The sequence below is a fragment of the Diadema antillarum genome, unplaced genomic scaffold, assembly GCF_040938485.1.
Source record: "Diadema antillarum isolate AM-2024a unplaced genomic scaffold, OU_Dant_1.0 scf00000116, whole genome shotgun sequence".
Taxonomy (NCBI): Eukaryota; Metazoa; Echinodermata; class Echinoidea; order Diadematoida; family Diadematidae; genus Diadema; species Diadema antillarum.
In genome coordinates, this window is record NW_027271005.1 from 169145 (window position 1) to 184329 (window position 15185).

Genomic DNA, 15185 nt, shown 5'->3' on the forward strand with positions numbered 1-15185 from the left:
ATGATATTGTAAACTAGACAACAACAACAACAAACAAACTAGAAATGTCGCTATGGCGACTGATGCCTCCGCCATAAAGCATGATTCTCCCAATAGGCGTATAGTACCGGTACAATGTCTTCACAATGTGTGATCCATGACAGTTTCACTTAACTGGCAAAATATTGATATGACAGGTTTGTCAGAAATGACTTGAATGTTCACTTTCCTTGAACTGGGTTTGCTATGATTGTCGAAGAGTGCAAGTACACATATTTGGGAAATTGAGAATTTTTACAGAATTCTGACGGACCCTTTTATAAGTTTATGCATTGAGTAATTTCCAAGGTAAGAAGAAAGAGTGTAATTACAGTACAAAATAGATTTTTTTTTTTTTTTTTTTTTGGGGGGGGGGAGGGGGCATTGACACCTGGCCTTTGACCCTTAACCTTTGACCTTTGACATTCTGGTTGGAAATTTCCTGGAGAATCTCCATTAGGTAATGCATGTTTATATTCAGTTTGAAAACTAATAATGCAAGCATTTCATATACTAGTGTATGAGGGAAATAGTAAAATATTGAGGAGTTGACCTTGACCTTTGACCCCATGACTATTGACCTATGACCCGTAAATTCCCTAGATAATCTCTGCCAGTCAGTACATGCGTATGTACCAAGTTCCATGAAGATACATTGAACCATTTGTGAGAAAAATGATATTACAACATTTTCACCTAACCTTTGACCTTTTGACCTTCGACCTTATGACATGAAACTCTCTCTGGAGGATCTTCATGCAGTAGTACATGTCTACACCAAATTTCAAGAAAATATCTTAGGGCATTGCATAGATATTGGGGAAATAGCAACATTTTTAGAATTTGACCTTGACCTTTTGACCTTTGACCTCTTGCCAATGTCACTAAAAACTACTCAACTAATTGTCCCATCATACATCATCCTTGGACCAAGTTTGGTGAAATCCTTGGACCAAGTTTGGTGAAAGCTGCTTCATCCAGTTTTGAGTTATCACGTAAACAGATAAATTTCAGGATTTGACCTTGATCTTTGACCTTTGACCTCGGTCCGATTTCACTAAAAAACTAATCAAGTAATTGTCCTATCATACATCATCCTCCAACAAAGTTTAGTGAAATTTGCTCTATCAAGTCTTGAGTTATCGCGTAAACGGATACAATTTCATGATTTGACCTTGACCTTTGACCTTTGGCCTTTGGCGGATTTCACCCAAAATCTAATCAACTAATTGCCCCATCATACTTTATACTTGGACCAAGTTTGGTAGAATTCAAGCCAATATTACTCAAGTTATCGCGTAAACGAAAACGGACGGACGTACGTACGGACGGACGGACAACCCGAAAACATAATGCCTCCGGCACCACTTCGTGGCGGAGGCATAAAAAAAAAAATAATCCTGCTGGCATTGCATGAACATGAGGGAAATAGTAAAAGTTGGAAGTGTTGCACTTGACCTTTGACCCCTGACCTTTGACCCCATGAACCCTACATTCTCTACATAATCACTGCCAGTCAGTACATGTATATACTATGTTCCATGAAGATACCTTGAACAATTTTCCAATTTACAGAGAAAAAAAAGAAGTTTTAATACTTTTACTTGACCTTTGACCTTTGACCTCATGACTCAAACTTTCACCAGAGAATTTAAATTGGGTAATACATGTATACACTAAGTTTCAAGAAAATATCTTCAGGCATTGCATAGATATGGTGGAAATAGTGAAATTTTATGTATTTGACCTTGACCTTTTGACCTTTGACCTTGAGCGTGTGCACCCAAAAGTTGATAGGCACAACTTCACCCCCTAATACACATACATGCCAAGTTTCATTAGGATACCTCAACAGATTTTGATAGTTACCTTGTCCACAAAATTCATTACGGACGGACGGAAAGACGGACGGACGGACGGACGGAAGGACGGACGGACGGACGGACGGACAACCCGAAAACATAATGCCTCCGGCACCACTTCGTGGCGGAGGCATAAAAATAGAAAAGTATTTTGAATAGATAATGTTCCCACTGACTCCAGCACCACTGGGTAGGCCTACAAGGTGAAAATTAACTTCAATGTAGGTCTGACAATTTGACATTGTATCAACACTGGCATACCTTCAACTCTGAAGGAAATGTCATATGGTTGCTGCTTTTTTTTAAGGTCCACAGCATGGTTTGTGGACTACAAAAGCCAATAATGCTATCAACTTTAAAATACAAACAGTTTAAAAAAAGACTAACTAGTCCATAATGGTAAAACTGGTTTGAACGGAAATGTGAGGCACACATTTCTTGTTTTAATGTTAGTGTGGCTTTATGAAGCAGCAAATAACCCATTGATTACCTCCATGCAGGGCCACTTCCTTCAAGTCACGTGGTTCCACATACTCCACTGGTAGTTCCTCCATCATCTCCCTGGCTCCCTGCCAGAGCAAACACACAGGTATAAATTGATATAGTGCCTTGACACAGAATACACACATACACACACACACACACACACACACACACACACACACACACACACACACATACACACACACTCACACACATGCACACTAACACTAACACCAACACAAGCAAGAGCCCTGTGGTGCTTCACTGCACAACCAAGCTGCAAGATCAATTTGACCTTGATGCGACCTCCTTTTGGCACCCCTTGATGGTGTGTTTACAACTAAATTGGAACAATTTGTTTACAGCACAGCAAGCAATAGTTGCACCATATTTGACCAACAGGTGATAAAAAAAGACATATAAAATGATAACAACTCTAATTGTGCACAAAGTGGCCACTCTTACAGGATTCTATTCCTCTGTGCAGTTACAGCATCAGATGTCAAAGACAAGCCATGTTAAAAGCATAACATTGTCTCTGAAATCCAAACAAGGGAGAAATGATGTGTTGAGGAACAAACTGTCTCATACACAAAAAAATGTAGGTCTCAAATGTAAGGGTGGGTGATTTTTGTGGATTTCAACACAGACATTTTATTTCTGAGAGAAGTTCAGTAGTTCTAAGAGCAGTGATGTGATTCTGAATAACTTTCTCTATCCTTTTTCTTTAAAGGAGAAGTCCGGACGATTTTGAAAAAAATTAACCAAAATCTACATAAATAAAGGACCATAATGACTAAGTTTCATTGAAAAAGACCCTCCCAACTCGCCACAATCGATTTTTTAGCATCACTAATTTTGAATCGTAACCGTTCGATTTCTGTACGCCGGCGAGAAAGATCACGTGACAGCGTGACGTTTCATCCTCACATTGCTTTTTGCTTGGAGCGTCAGCTGGCTCGGGGGAGCCCTGCTTGAGCAACGGTGATACGGGCCAAGCGAGCGGTACTAGCGTACCGCTCAACAGTCTCTGACCACACAGCGGATGCACGCGGCATGATCTATTGCTTCATTAAAAAAATGCCGATGTGTCAAGTGTTAGGGTGTTGTCAATACTTCAACTTTACTAGTAAGTCTTCAAATTGAAGAAATATTTCGATTTTAAATTGATATCTATCCACGATACTACCTTTACATGATCCTGAATGCTACAACACGCAGCCCGATTACGCTGTGTGTATTGGGCTGCTGGTCGTAGTTACCGGCGCGGCGCGAGGGCGGTACCAAGCTGGCGCTGGCGTTTCTTCCTCGGTTCAAGTTACATGTATACTGTCGTATTTTATCACCGTCAGACACACTTTTCAACAGTCTCGGACAACAAAAGAGGCAATAATTCTGACATTGACAGACTGATTTCAGATTGTTCACACTCAGAAGTCGAAAAAACGATCGCGGATTGTGATAGCACTTGGCAGCAGCAGACGTAAATGTATGCCTGCACAGCCCGACAACAGCTAATGCATTGTAAGTGATGGGGTGGACACTAATAAGTACGGCAGTATCATAATACATACATATTTCAATTTAAACGAAAATGTTATAGCATTGCAACTATTTTACATTAATCTTTGAAGATTTTATATAGATATATAACGAAGATTATTTGAATAAAGGAATACAGCGTTTGGCAACAGCACTCCTAAATCGGTGTACGGTCTCCTGCAGTAGCGCCGACAAGGCACACCTATGCAGGCATGCAGATACCGCCCGCAGTCAGCAGTGCAATGGGAGATCGATGCGTAGCTGGGCTTCGCTCGTGGTGCTCTCAGCTGAGGAAACTGCGCCCGATACGTCACGCGCAATGCATCCTGGGACAGATAGTACGAAGGGCAGCTCGCGACGGATTCGAACATGAAGAATTACCTTATTTAAAAAAAAAATCATAGTAAATGTATCTGATGGTCTTTTCTCGTCGGGAAAAGGGTAATAGGTTCATGAAATATTGTTCTTTACACACGAAACGGCTGAAAATCGTCCGGACTTCCCCTTTAATCTGTGATAATACTGTATTCAAAATCAGATGAGTGCAAAACTACGAGAAATTTTCTCAAATGCCTAAATTCAATTCCATCTTGAACATTGTAAGACTGGAATTAATCAATAAGTGGCGATGACAACAACTGATACAAACTTTCATTTGATGCCAGATGGTTATGCTGTGAAAATTCTTTTGGTGAACCCTCTTTTATGAACACTTTTGTACAACCTTTTTGGCACAATGAAGAGACAAGAAAGAGTCTTTCATTAGCATAAATACACATTGATTGTTTAATGTTTTTCACGGATAGTCATGATAAAACAGAAAAATCACAGGCATACATGCTCAAGTGGGATTCAAACCCACAACCTCTTGATTGCTACACAGGCATCATATCCACCACACCCTTGGCACTAGACTACCAAGCTCCTGCCTGATAGCCAGTGATGGTTCTGATAGCTTATGGCAGTGGGTACTGAGCGCTCAAAAACACTGAATGATCGATGCGTATTGATGTTAGCGAAGGGCAATTTGTCAATCAGTTGAAAAAAAAAAATCCCCAAAACACTACTGGATGCAAGAATCATCAATATGAACAGAGTCTCTGGCACCTACACATGAATCCAGAGGGACAAGGGGGAAAAAAAATTCTTACCTGTGACACATTTCCAGAGCCCATGAAGACGAACGTGAGTGGGCCGATAGATTTTGGCATCAGACCAAGCGATATCTCATACCCAGCATCACGAATAGCCTGCCGGGCCATGCTACTATTCCGGTAGTTGTGTGCAGCTGCTATGTGCTGTGAGAATAGGAGCAGAGTTACATACCCGGTAATCACCTCAGTATAAAACTGTGAAAGTTGATTTGTAAATCTCTATGGGGCGGGGGTGCAGTCTTGCATGATATTTACATATTTTAATGCAAAGATTAATATACATGTAGAATTCTCAGCCTAACTCCCATTATGATCTCTCTTTTTTTATATAACACAAAAGAATGTCTTTCAATATTTAAGATAGAGCTTGTAGATTTTTTCTTTAAATTACAGGAACATGACAGAGCAGAGGGAAATCTTTCTTTAATAGCATATGTTCATGCTATAAAGCATAATGGCACTTCATTGTGTATTCTCTCATTTCTGGACCCATACAACAACAAAAATAAACAATCAAATTAACTTACAATATAAGGTGTGTGATGGCCCAGGGCAAGAAGTCGTAGTCCTATACCATGAAGAATATTAATCATTCCTGCGATGCCAGCAAACTTTCCAAAGGCTACCAGACGTTTGCCACTATCATCTACGATTTTCTCGTAGTCCATCAGTCGTATATTCTGTTAGAGTTTCACATGGAAAGCAGGAGGGTGGGTCCAAGAAAGGAGTAGATGGAGGGAGAATAACAGAAAGACACAAGTACTAGTCAATGATTGCTGATTTGAAACAGAGTTACAGTGTGATATATGATGAGCATATGCATCTATAATGCAGTATGAATAAAAAAAAAAGTAAGATTACGATATCATAGATCTAACTACTAATGTCATAGAAAAATAAAAATAAAACTTTATCTGTTGCAATGTCACCTCAAATCGAAACAGGTCAGAAGCAAATCATACTTAACCCGCTTCTATTGTTATGTACACTGTAAGCCTAGAAACACACATAATCTATTCTCCTTGAGTTTCCTCTCTCAAAAGCACAGAATTAGTACATTTATGTGCTCAGGTCAATGGGAAATCTACAGTTGTGTGTTACAATGTTTAGATGATTACGCGCCATAACACTGTGTTGTGAAAAGAATGTTAGAGGGATCGTACAGTATTGGTTGAGACCTAATTTCAGGTTTCTAACATTTTTTGGTGAGATAATGAGAAACCTCTTACGAAATATGAAACAGCATGTAATTCTGTGAGGAATTCAACGTTTATTTGATGAAAATTGGTTTTGAAATGGCTGAGATATCCAAAAAAGAGCAATTCTAATAAAGTGTGGGACCCACACTTCATTATGATCGCTTTTTGTTTTTGGATGTTTCAGTCATTCCAAACCCGATTTTCATCAAATAAACTTTGAACTCCTCTTCAAATGGTATGGTCTGTACTCTATCATAAGTGTTTTCTTGGTATCTCGCAAAAAGTTAAAAGCCCAATTCTCATCTCCACCAATACTGTACCATCCCTTTAATCCTTTATATCCAGAACTGTTTACTTCTGATTGAAACTGTTATACCGCTTTGTTTGATTAAAAAACCCTCTCAAATTTTATACTGATTCCAGAGTAGCCACTATCCCATTTTGGTAACAACAAAAGCTGCCAGACAGTATGCACAGTTAGACACTTGCCAACTTTATCTCAACATTGTCTCACATAATGGAGCTTAAATGACTATCAACCATGCTATTGGACATTTTACAGAGGCCGTCACTATGGATGAATGCCTTTATTGTGTGCAAACAGAGATACATAGCCTTGAGCTACTGTGCAATTCCTACTCGGGTGGAACCTCAGCATAATCAACTGCAGTCAAGGTCAAAATTCTTTTGTAGCTCTCTATTGTAGGTTTGAATGAAAGATCTTGGTGCAGACTGTTGTACTTGTCACTGCTGTTTTTGAGGGTATGTTTTCCGCAAAGCCTGGGTCATGTAAAGAGCATGCCACAGTGTGTACTGCAGCATAAATGTGTGATAAGCTGTACATATATGTAACGCAAACAGATTTTCAATTTCTTAATAATTTGTCACATACTCAATTTCACTGCAAACTACATTAATGAAGATCTCTCTCCCTCACTTGCTTTCTCGTTAATACACTTTGTCTTTCTTTCTCTTTCTCCCACACTCTTTCTTCCTTTCTCTTGCTCTCTCTTTTGTATACTCTCTACTAACTGTATATTTCTCCTTCTACTTACCTACCTGCCATATCTTATCAATCCTTCCATCTAGCTAGCTAGCTATATTACGCATCACCATGAACGGTATCTGCAAAGCAATGTTTTTGGTTGCTTCTCTTTTTTTTGTTGTAATCAACTTAATTGAATGCAGGTCATGTGACCGCTGTATCATTCAGCATCCTTCTAAGCTTGTTACATGGATGAACTCCAAACTGGGATAAATTTTCCCCTACCTTCTCCAGGAGCTGGTCCAGCATGGGCATGTTCTCTGTCTGGGCCTTGATCGTGTGCGAGAAGAAGCAGTAGGTCTTGTTGGGAATGAGGCGCGAGATGGGGACCTGCTTCACCCCCATGATGAGGGAAGCCTCATTGATGTCCTCCTGGATGATGGCCCCACTCCTCTCGTAATCCTGTCGGGAAATTGAGAAACAAACCACGGGAAATATATCAATTTCATGCAATTCGCAGTCTCCTTCGTATGGCACAATACCCTTTGCTGACTATTGCTAGTCACCTGGGGTAAACCACAAGTGGTCGGTAGCATTCGCTCATTAATATGTGGTGTGTTGTCTAGAGTTGATCATCTCTGATTTTCTCTTCTACCGGTTATCAGGTATTGTTGTTGTTATCAGTTTGTTTTTGATGAGAGAGGGGTAGGGGTTGTAATGGGGGAGGTTCTTGGTATTTTCTTTTTTCTTCTTGGGGTTGGTGGTTGTTTCAGAACAAAAAGGACCTAACATTTTACAAACTGCAGGATATGATGCACTGCTCCTTTGTCACACATAATACCGGAGCTCTATGAAAGATTTTTCTCCATCTCACATGAATTCTCATTCAGGAAAAGTGCCCGTGCATTGAACTTGCCTGACTGAGAGAGTCAGTTGCCAAAGGCAAGTGGGCTAGTGCGTTTACTTTCATAGCACCACGTGATGGTATGACTCCTCACCTGCACAGGATAAGCTCGTCTGTTGGAGGGCTGTACTAGCACCTTGACACCCTGGTCCACGAAGGACTTGATGTGCAGGGGGTTGAGGGGGGCTCTCCGCTCCCACTGGGACCCATAATCCTCCCGCCTGATGGCCATGACGGGCTGCTTGCCTTTCACATGGGCCGGCACCACAACGCTCATGTGGCGGCAGAGGGTGGCTTGGGACACCAGGCACGGCAGGGTGCGCTGAGCAGTGGTCTTTACGCGCCACATGATGCTGACCCTTGTCTAACACTTCTCTCCACCTACCTCTTTTAGTTTCACGTCACCTGTAGCATGTTTACAGACAAACAGTAAAAACATCATTTTGACAAACTGGTATATCAAACGGAAAGAGTGAATCAATGTTATGCTTGTCTCATGTCAGGCATGATTATGTTATGATTGTGTCCATAGCCACAAGTTTACTTCATAATTAAAAGGACAAGTCCACCTTCATATACAAGGATTGAGTGAATGCAGCTCAATATTAGTAGAACACATCATGCAAAGTCTGAGGAAAATCGGACAATCCGATCAAAAGTTAAGAATTCTTAAAGTTTCTACATAGTCACTGCTGGATGGGAAGACTACTTCAGTGTATGATGTCACATGCGTAGAACAATATACAAAGGAGAATATATGACGAGAATTCCACAAAATTTAATTTCCTGACAAAATGTTACATTCCCTCAACTCGCTACTGACATATAATGTTAAGAGTAATATTATTCCCCCGCCTTCTAAAAGAGGCAAGGCAAGTGCTCTATCATTATGCGAGAAAAGTGAAAATATGTTGAATTTCCTTTTTACTTTCCTTGCATTGTTCTACGCACATAACATCACAAGCTGCAGTAGTCTTCTCATCCAGCGATGGTGGCACTGGAACTTCAAAAATTCATAGCAATTGTATGGATTGTCCAATTATCGTCAAATTTTCAGTGATATCTTCTACTGCATTCTTCTTATGTAGATGAAGGTGGACTTATCCTTTAACTCAATCTGCCACACTGGCTCTGTTGTTCTGGGTAATTTTTGTGAGCTCTCTTTTAACAAGTATGCCATGATTGACTTCCCTTGTTTATTCTCTGTATCAGTAAACTCTCAGTCTTGCTGTGATGCAAGTTACTTGCGACAAATATGCAAAACTACATTAAAACAAAGAGAGAGACCAGGGGGATCTCACACTTACATTGTACCTGCCTATCGCAAGTTCGCCACCACACATTGTGCATCTAGGTGCATAATGCCCATTTATACAAATTTTATCACTTCCACTATCCGAGCAATAATGCCAGCCAAGTTTAGTGAGAAAAAAAAATGACCATGGATTTTCACAAAGAAGATCAAAACCTTGGGCTTTAAGGGGGGGGGGGGGGGGGGGGGGTGGTGCCCACTGGAAGAAATTGAGATCCCATTACAGTATGGATGCTACCTGCCAAGTTTGTTGAAAACTTGTTCCAGTGTCTTCGAGCAGAAGATGAAAATGTAAAAAGTCATGCATGCTGGACGCTAGAAAATAAATAATTGCAACAGCTCACTGGAATCTTTGGCCCAGGTAAGCTAAACGGAATTTGCAATGCATGAGATCAAGAATGTGAAATGTGCATGACACTGACTGACATTTCAAATCTGACATGGGGCTACACATGTATTACACTTATCTGCCTTGCTTCATTGGAGTCTGACACAACCATGTAGCAAACAACAGCAACATTATCATGCATCGGCACTTGCCCACAAAATTTTCCAGGCCCCTTTCTTGTTCTTTTCAGGTTTTGTTTGTTTGTTTGTTTCTAATATGATATATTTGAATCATGGATTAGCAAGCACGTTTGCCCTTCCTGCATGTCTCAGCAATCATGTACAATACAAATGTAAGGACATACAACATCGGTTTTGCGATAGCACCCTAATTGAGCAGTGCATGTGACTTTGAGTAGGGCCTACCTAAACTGTATGTAGAGTCATTTTGCGGTCAAACTGTGTACGGCCCCTAAAAGCCTGCATTGCCAAGAGAACACATGCAGTGTGTTCCAGAACATAGGCCTAATTATAGAGTCTAGGACTAGTAGGAGTTAATCAATATGTGATGGTGGACGTTGTTGACACCACATAACTTTGGGGTACTAATGTACTTTTGAATCCACACTGATATTCTGGAAACCCAAATTGCACCAAAATCACAGGATATACATGTGTACTTGAATTTGAAAGCTACTGTTCAATCACTCACTAATCATTTGAACCATATCAGTCATCGGGAAAAGTAAATACAATGTATCAGCATCGACTGTGATGTCGTCGCTCAAAACAGTTTCCTATAGAGGCCTGTGCTCTCGACTCCTCTTAAGCCCTTACGCTGTGACCCATTTCCATGAGTCCGAAGAAGTCTGATCTGCTGTAGTCAGTGGTCCGATCACACTTCGGCTCATGATTTGGCTGACAATGACATCTTTGCAGAGAAGACAACGAAGGCAACGTTACCTAGCAACGCCTACACGCTTTACTCTTGATGACAGCTCAACTTTGTCAATCTTTGTATAAATGCTAACGGTGATCGGCATTATCATGCAACAGCACCCCCGCAACTACCAGGTCCACATACCTTTAAACGGCTAACTTAGTCTACATACAATCTATGTAAACTGAGTAACTTGAAATAAGTTACAGTGTAGTACAGCATGGTAGATCTACATCTATACTATTACTAACTGCATCAGCGACCCCAAGACGTACGTGTCGGGTTAGGGTTACAGCGCCACGGGGTTAAGTAAGTAGAGTCTAGTAGATCTACAGTTGTACAAAGTATCCTGTGACTTCGGTCCAATTTAGTTCAGTGGAACTCCAGATATCTACATGGACAGGAAAGTTCATTGGCAGACTCTTCTGAATTGACAAAATAAAACAAGTGCTAGATCTAACATTAGTTAATATATTATTACACTAGCTGGTGAGAATAAATGACATAATGAATGCAGCATCAAATGACACAGACCAGGGACAGTTAGCCTTGACTTCCCTCCTCCTGTACTGTATAACCAGACCCGGACTGTGACTTTAACCTGACTGCACGGTCACATGACTGACACCTTCGACCCTGTCAGGTGACTACGGACCTCCCATGACCTCGACTAGTCTTAACTTAAGGCTTGATGACTGGACTTAATTGTGTGACTGATGGATGTGGATGGAAAACCCCCTCTAAAAATTAGTCAGCATCAGGCGCATCAGGCCATCTCGAGAATCGGTAAATACTAGAATTATAGAATACTTGTAGTTTATGCCAGGTTCGAGTGTGTACGTGTGTGTCACACACAAACACATAGCTTCTGACCATTCGAGCATTGAGAATTAAGGGTTTCTGGGACCAACACTGAACTAGGGCTTTCTAATACTATAATATACTGGTAGGCCTATAGAGTTCTACTGCTAGCTCAGTCGGTAGAGCACTGGGCTAGCATCCGGAGGTCTCGGGTTTGAATCCCGATGGAATCCCATTTTCTTTGCTCAATTTTCCACTAATAAATAATGTTCATTTCTGGTCAATTTTTCTGTTTTCGTTTGTTACACACTCAAAAAGCTGCATCACTTCAGTGATCCCTCGCATTTTCTTTTATCCCCAAGTTGAATTATCCTTTACCTCGGGTTTATGCCAGGTTCAAGTGCGTACGTGTGTGTCAGGATCACACACAAGCACACTGCTATACTATAGGTAGCTTCTTACCATTCGAGCATTGAGAATTTTAGGGTTTCTGGGACGAATAGGTTTCTACTGAACTAGGGGCGAGTAGGGCTTTCTAGAACATATATAATTTAGCTCAGTCGGTAGAGCGAGCACTGGGCTAGCATCCGGAGGTCTCGAGTTTGAATCCTGATGGAATCCCATTTTCTTTGCTCAATTTTCCACTAATAAATGATATTCTAACTCAGTTCGGGAAACCCACTCACAAGGGGGGCCCCTCCTTATAAGTAACCCGTCCCCCTTATAAGTAACCCCCTCCCCCTTATAAGTAACCCCCGGGGCACCCCTTATAAGGAGTCTCCACGCTTTTTTGCAATGCAACGCGAAAATGAAAGGACTGCGGCAATTCGCTTGATTATGTCCATAAAGCTTCACAAGTTTCCTAGTTACTCACGAAATTTGAGCAAAATCGGTTCGAGGCATCATATCTAAAATCATGGATTTAAATGCGATGTCAAACGACCCATGCGAATGCTGAAATGCGAGCGATTACTGGTGTGAGTGTCGGCAGGCGCGGCGGCGCGGCAATGCTTGAGTGCAGACGTGGCGACTGAGTACGGAGACTTTCGTTCATTCAGGTGGCTTTCTATGAAAGTCGCCACTCAGTCGCCACGTCTGCACTCAAGCATTGCCGCGCCGCCGCGCCTGGCGACACTCACGCCAGTAATCGCTCGCATTTCAGCATTCGCATGGGTCGTTTGACATCGCATTTAAATCCATGATTTTAGATATGATGCCTTGAACCGATTTTGCTCAAATTTCGTGAGTAACTAGGAAACTTGTGAAGCTTTATGGACATAATCAAGCGAATTGCCGCAGTCCTTTCATTTTCGCGTTGCATTGCAAAAAAGCGTGGAGACTCCTTATAAGGGGTGCCCCGGGGGTTACTTATAAGGGGGACGGGGTTACTTATAAGGGGGACGGGTTACTTATAAGGAGGGGCCCCCCTTGTGAGTGGGTTTCCCGAACTGAACTGTAGTGTTAGCTGATGTTAGCTACCCGGTAAATTTACATTGTAATTTAACCTACTGTGACTTGCAAAGCAGAACCTCCTTTTCTGCTAATTCTGCCCAATTTGGCTTATGACCAAAACACGACCTGCTTATAGTAACGCGTTACTGTCTGAGGGAGGAGCCAGAAGAGACTACCCGTGGTCTGAAGACAAGGACCCGTCGTTACTTTGACCCTCTACTGAGCCTCTTCAGTTCTGTCGATGAAGTTATTAATGTCCCAAACGTAACTCAGGGGCCCGAACCGAGCAGATTCATGTGCACATGAATATGACTCCTCGTCCTGGGATCCTTCCTTCACGTGGTAGATGTAAAAACCCGGTAGCGCTCTAACAGCAGCTAGCTACACTACAGGGTACAGTCTATAGACTCTGGCAAGTTAGTCTATAGAGTACATATACAATATGTACAGTACACTGTACAATGTACCGAGTATTCTCGACGCGATCCGCACAAAGTGTAACGGACCGTGAGGATGCAAGACCGTGCACCGGCGAATTGGCTCCTGAATTAGTGGACTTGGGTGGATACTTACAACAATTGACAAAAGCGGCGGGAAGCTTTAGATGTTCTGAGGAGACCTGAATTCTTTTACAAACGTCTGACCAACCAAGTGGGACAACGGTGACGCGATGCTAGTATTCTACGGGCTGATGCATATCACTTCTCCAGATTCAACTTCGTTGCTTCACACAGGAATCGCAACATACAGTATCCGCTCATAATACGCAATGCAGTCATGTGTGTTGTATATGAATGCAATAACGAAACAGAATGTACGGTGTACGTACGTCACATGTAAGCATGCAAGCATGAGAGTGAGATATCGATGCCCCAAACTCAAACTCGATAGTGCATGGTCGATTTCATAGTATTGAATCGTTCCGTTACACTCTTTCACTCTACGGCCAGCGATGCAAAATATCGATCATAAAACGATCATAGACGCACATTCCTCCTTTTTACTTTGTGACCAATCAGATGGCAGTGGGAACACACACCTTCCAACCGCCTCTTTCTGGGAAAACATTTTGCACACGACCTCCGAGTCTAAATGTCTGCGCGTGGTCAAGTTGAAATTTTGTTGAGGTCGAGCTCATATTTGTTTTTGTTTTGTTTTCATATCACTCGATAAAGTACGATAAGTACTCAGTACTTAACGAGTACGACAATGCACCAAACAGATTCGGAAGACAAATTTAAATCCATGTTAAAAACTTATTTGTTTATTGAGTAGTTCTATGACTATGACTCATGTCTTACCGTCTCTGAAACTGCACCTTCTTCCTCTTTCTTTCTTTCTTCCTTTCTTCTTCTTCCTTTTCTATTTTTTCCCCTTAGCGTCTGGAGATATTTCATGTGATAATGCGCTATATAAATGTTGTGAATTATCATTAATTGATACACCAACGGCGGTCTCTACTTAACCGGATGAAGACGAAGAAGAAAAAGAAGAATTTATTCAATTTCAACTGAAATTATAAAACCTGTACGATATTTCATATAATATTGGTGAATCAAAATCACACAAGCAAACACACATAAAATTTTCATTTTTTTCATTTATATTTCTGTACCTACAGTGATAACTTATGTTTCCGTCCCTGATAGAGCGACTCCCTATAGGTTTAGATGCAAAAAGTGGAAAAGTGTCATTATCTTTTAAAAGATCGTTCTTATCAAGAACACGTGGAATTGGTAGGCTTTGTATGGTAGGGTGATTATGCGTCCTGTTCTTTACAATGCTTCATTTTTTCCATAATCTGTTATTGATTCCATATTCAAAACAATTTCATAACAAATCAAATCACATGTATTACAAAATCCACGATTTAGCATTTACACAATTATAATGAAATCAAATCAAGCTGTACTTTCAGCAGAAACAGTACATTCGTAAAAGATATACAATGCACCAGAAAAAGAAAACATACACTGCTTACTTACTTTCATTAAAATCAAATCGATCTGTACTTTCAGCATGACAGTTATACATTCATATTAAAAAAAAAAAGAATACTTAACACGTCATCAATCTTTCCTCACACCCAAATGGAATTGATATTCCCTTTAATCACCCCCTCCCTCCTCCCCTCCCTACTATCCTTCCCCTCCCTTCCCCCTTTCCCGTGGACATCTGGCTCCGGGTCCTTCCATACTTACTTTCA

The 15185-nt window shown here is 41.1% G+C and overlaps 1 protein-coding gene across 1 annotated transcript in view; it reads right to left on the reverse strand.

Moving 5' to 3' along the window:
• Nucleotides 1–13684, reverse strand: part of LOC139719867 (alpha-aminoadipic semialdehyde synthase, mitochondrial-like) — a 36173-nt gene extending 22489 nt beyond the window's left edge. Inside the window, exons 1-6 of the mRNA XM_071631251.1 lie at nt 13553–13684; nt 8242–8552; nt 7529–7705; nt 5587–5739; nt 5057–5203; nt 2371–2449 (exon numbers count right to left, since the gene is read on the reverse strand). Coding sequence (XP_071487352.1) covers nt 2371–2449; nt 5057–5203; nt 5587–5739; nt 7529–7705; nt 8242–8496 — 811 coding nt within the window. The 5' untranslated portion in view covers nt 8497–8552; nt 13553–13684. The remainder of the gene's footprint in view (nt 1–2370; nt 2450–5056; nt 5204–5586; nt 5740–7528; nt 7706–8241; nt 8553–13552) is intronic.
• Between the last annotated feature and the right edge of the window lie 1501 nt (nt 13685–15185).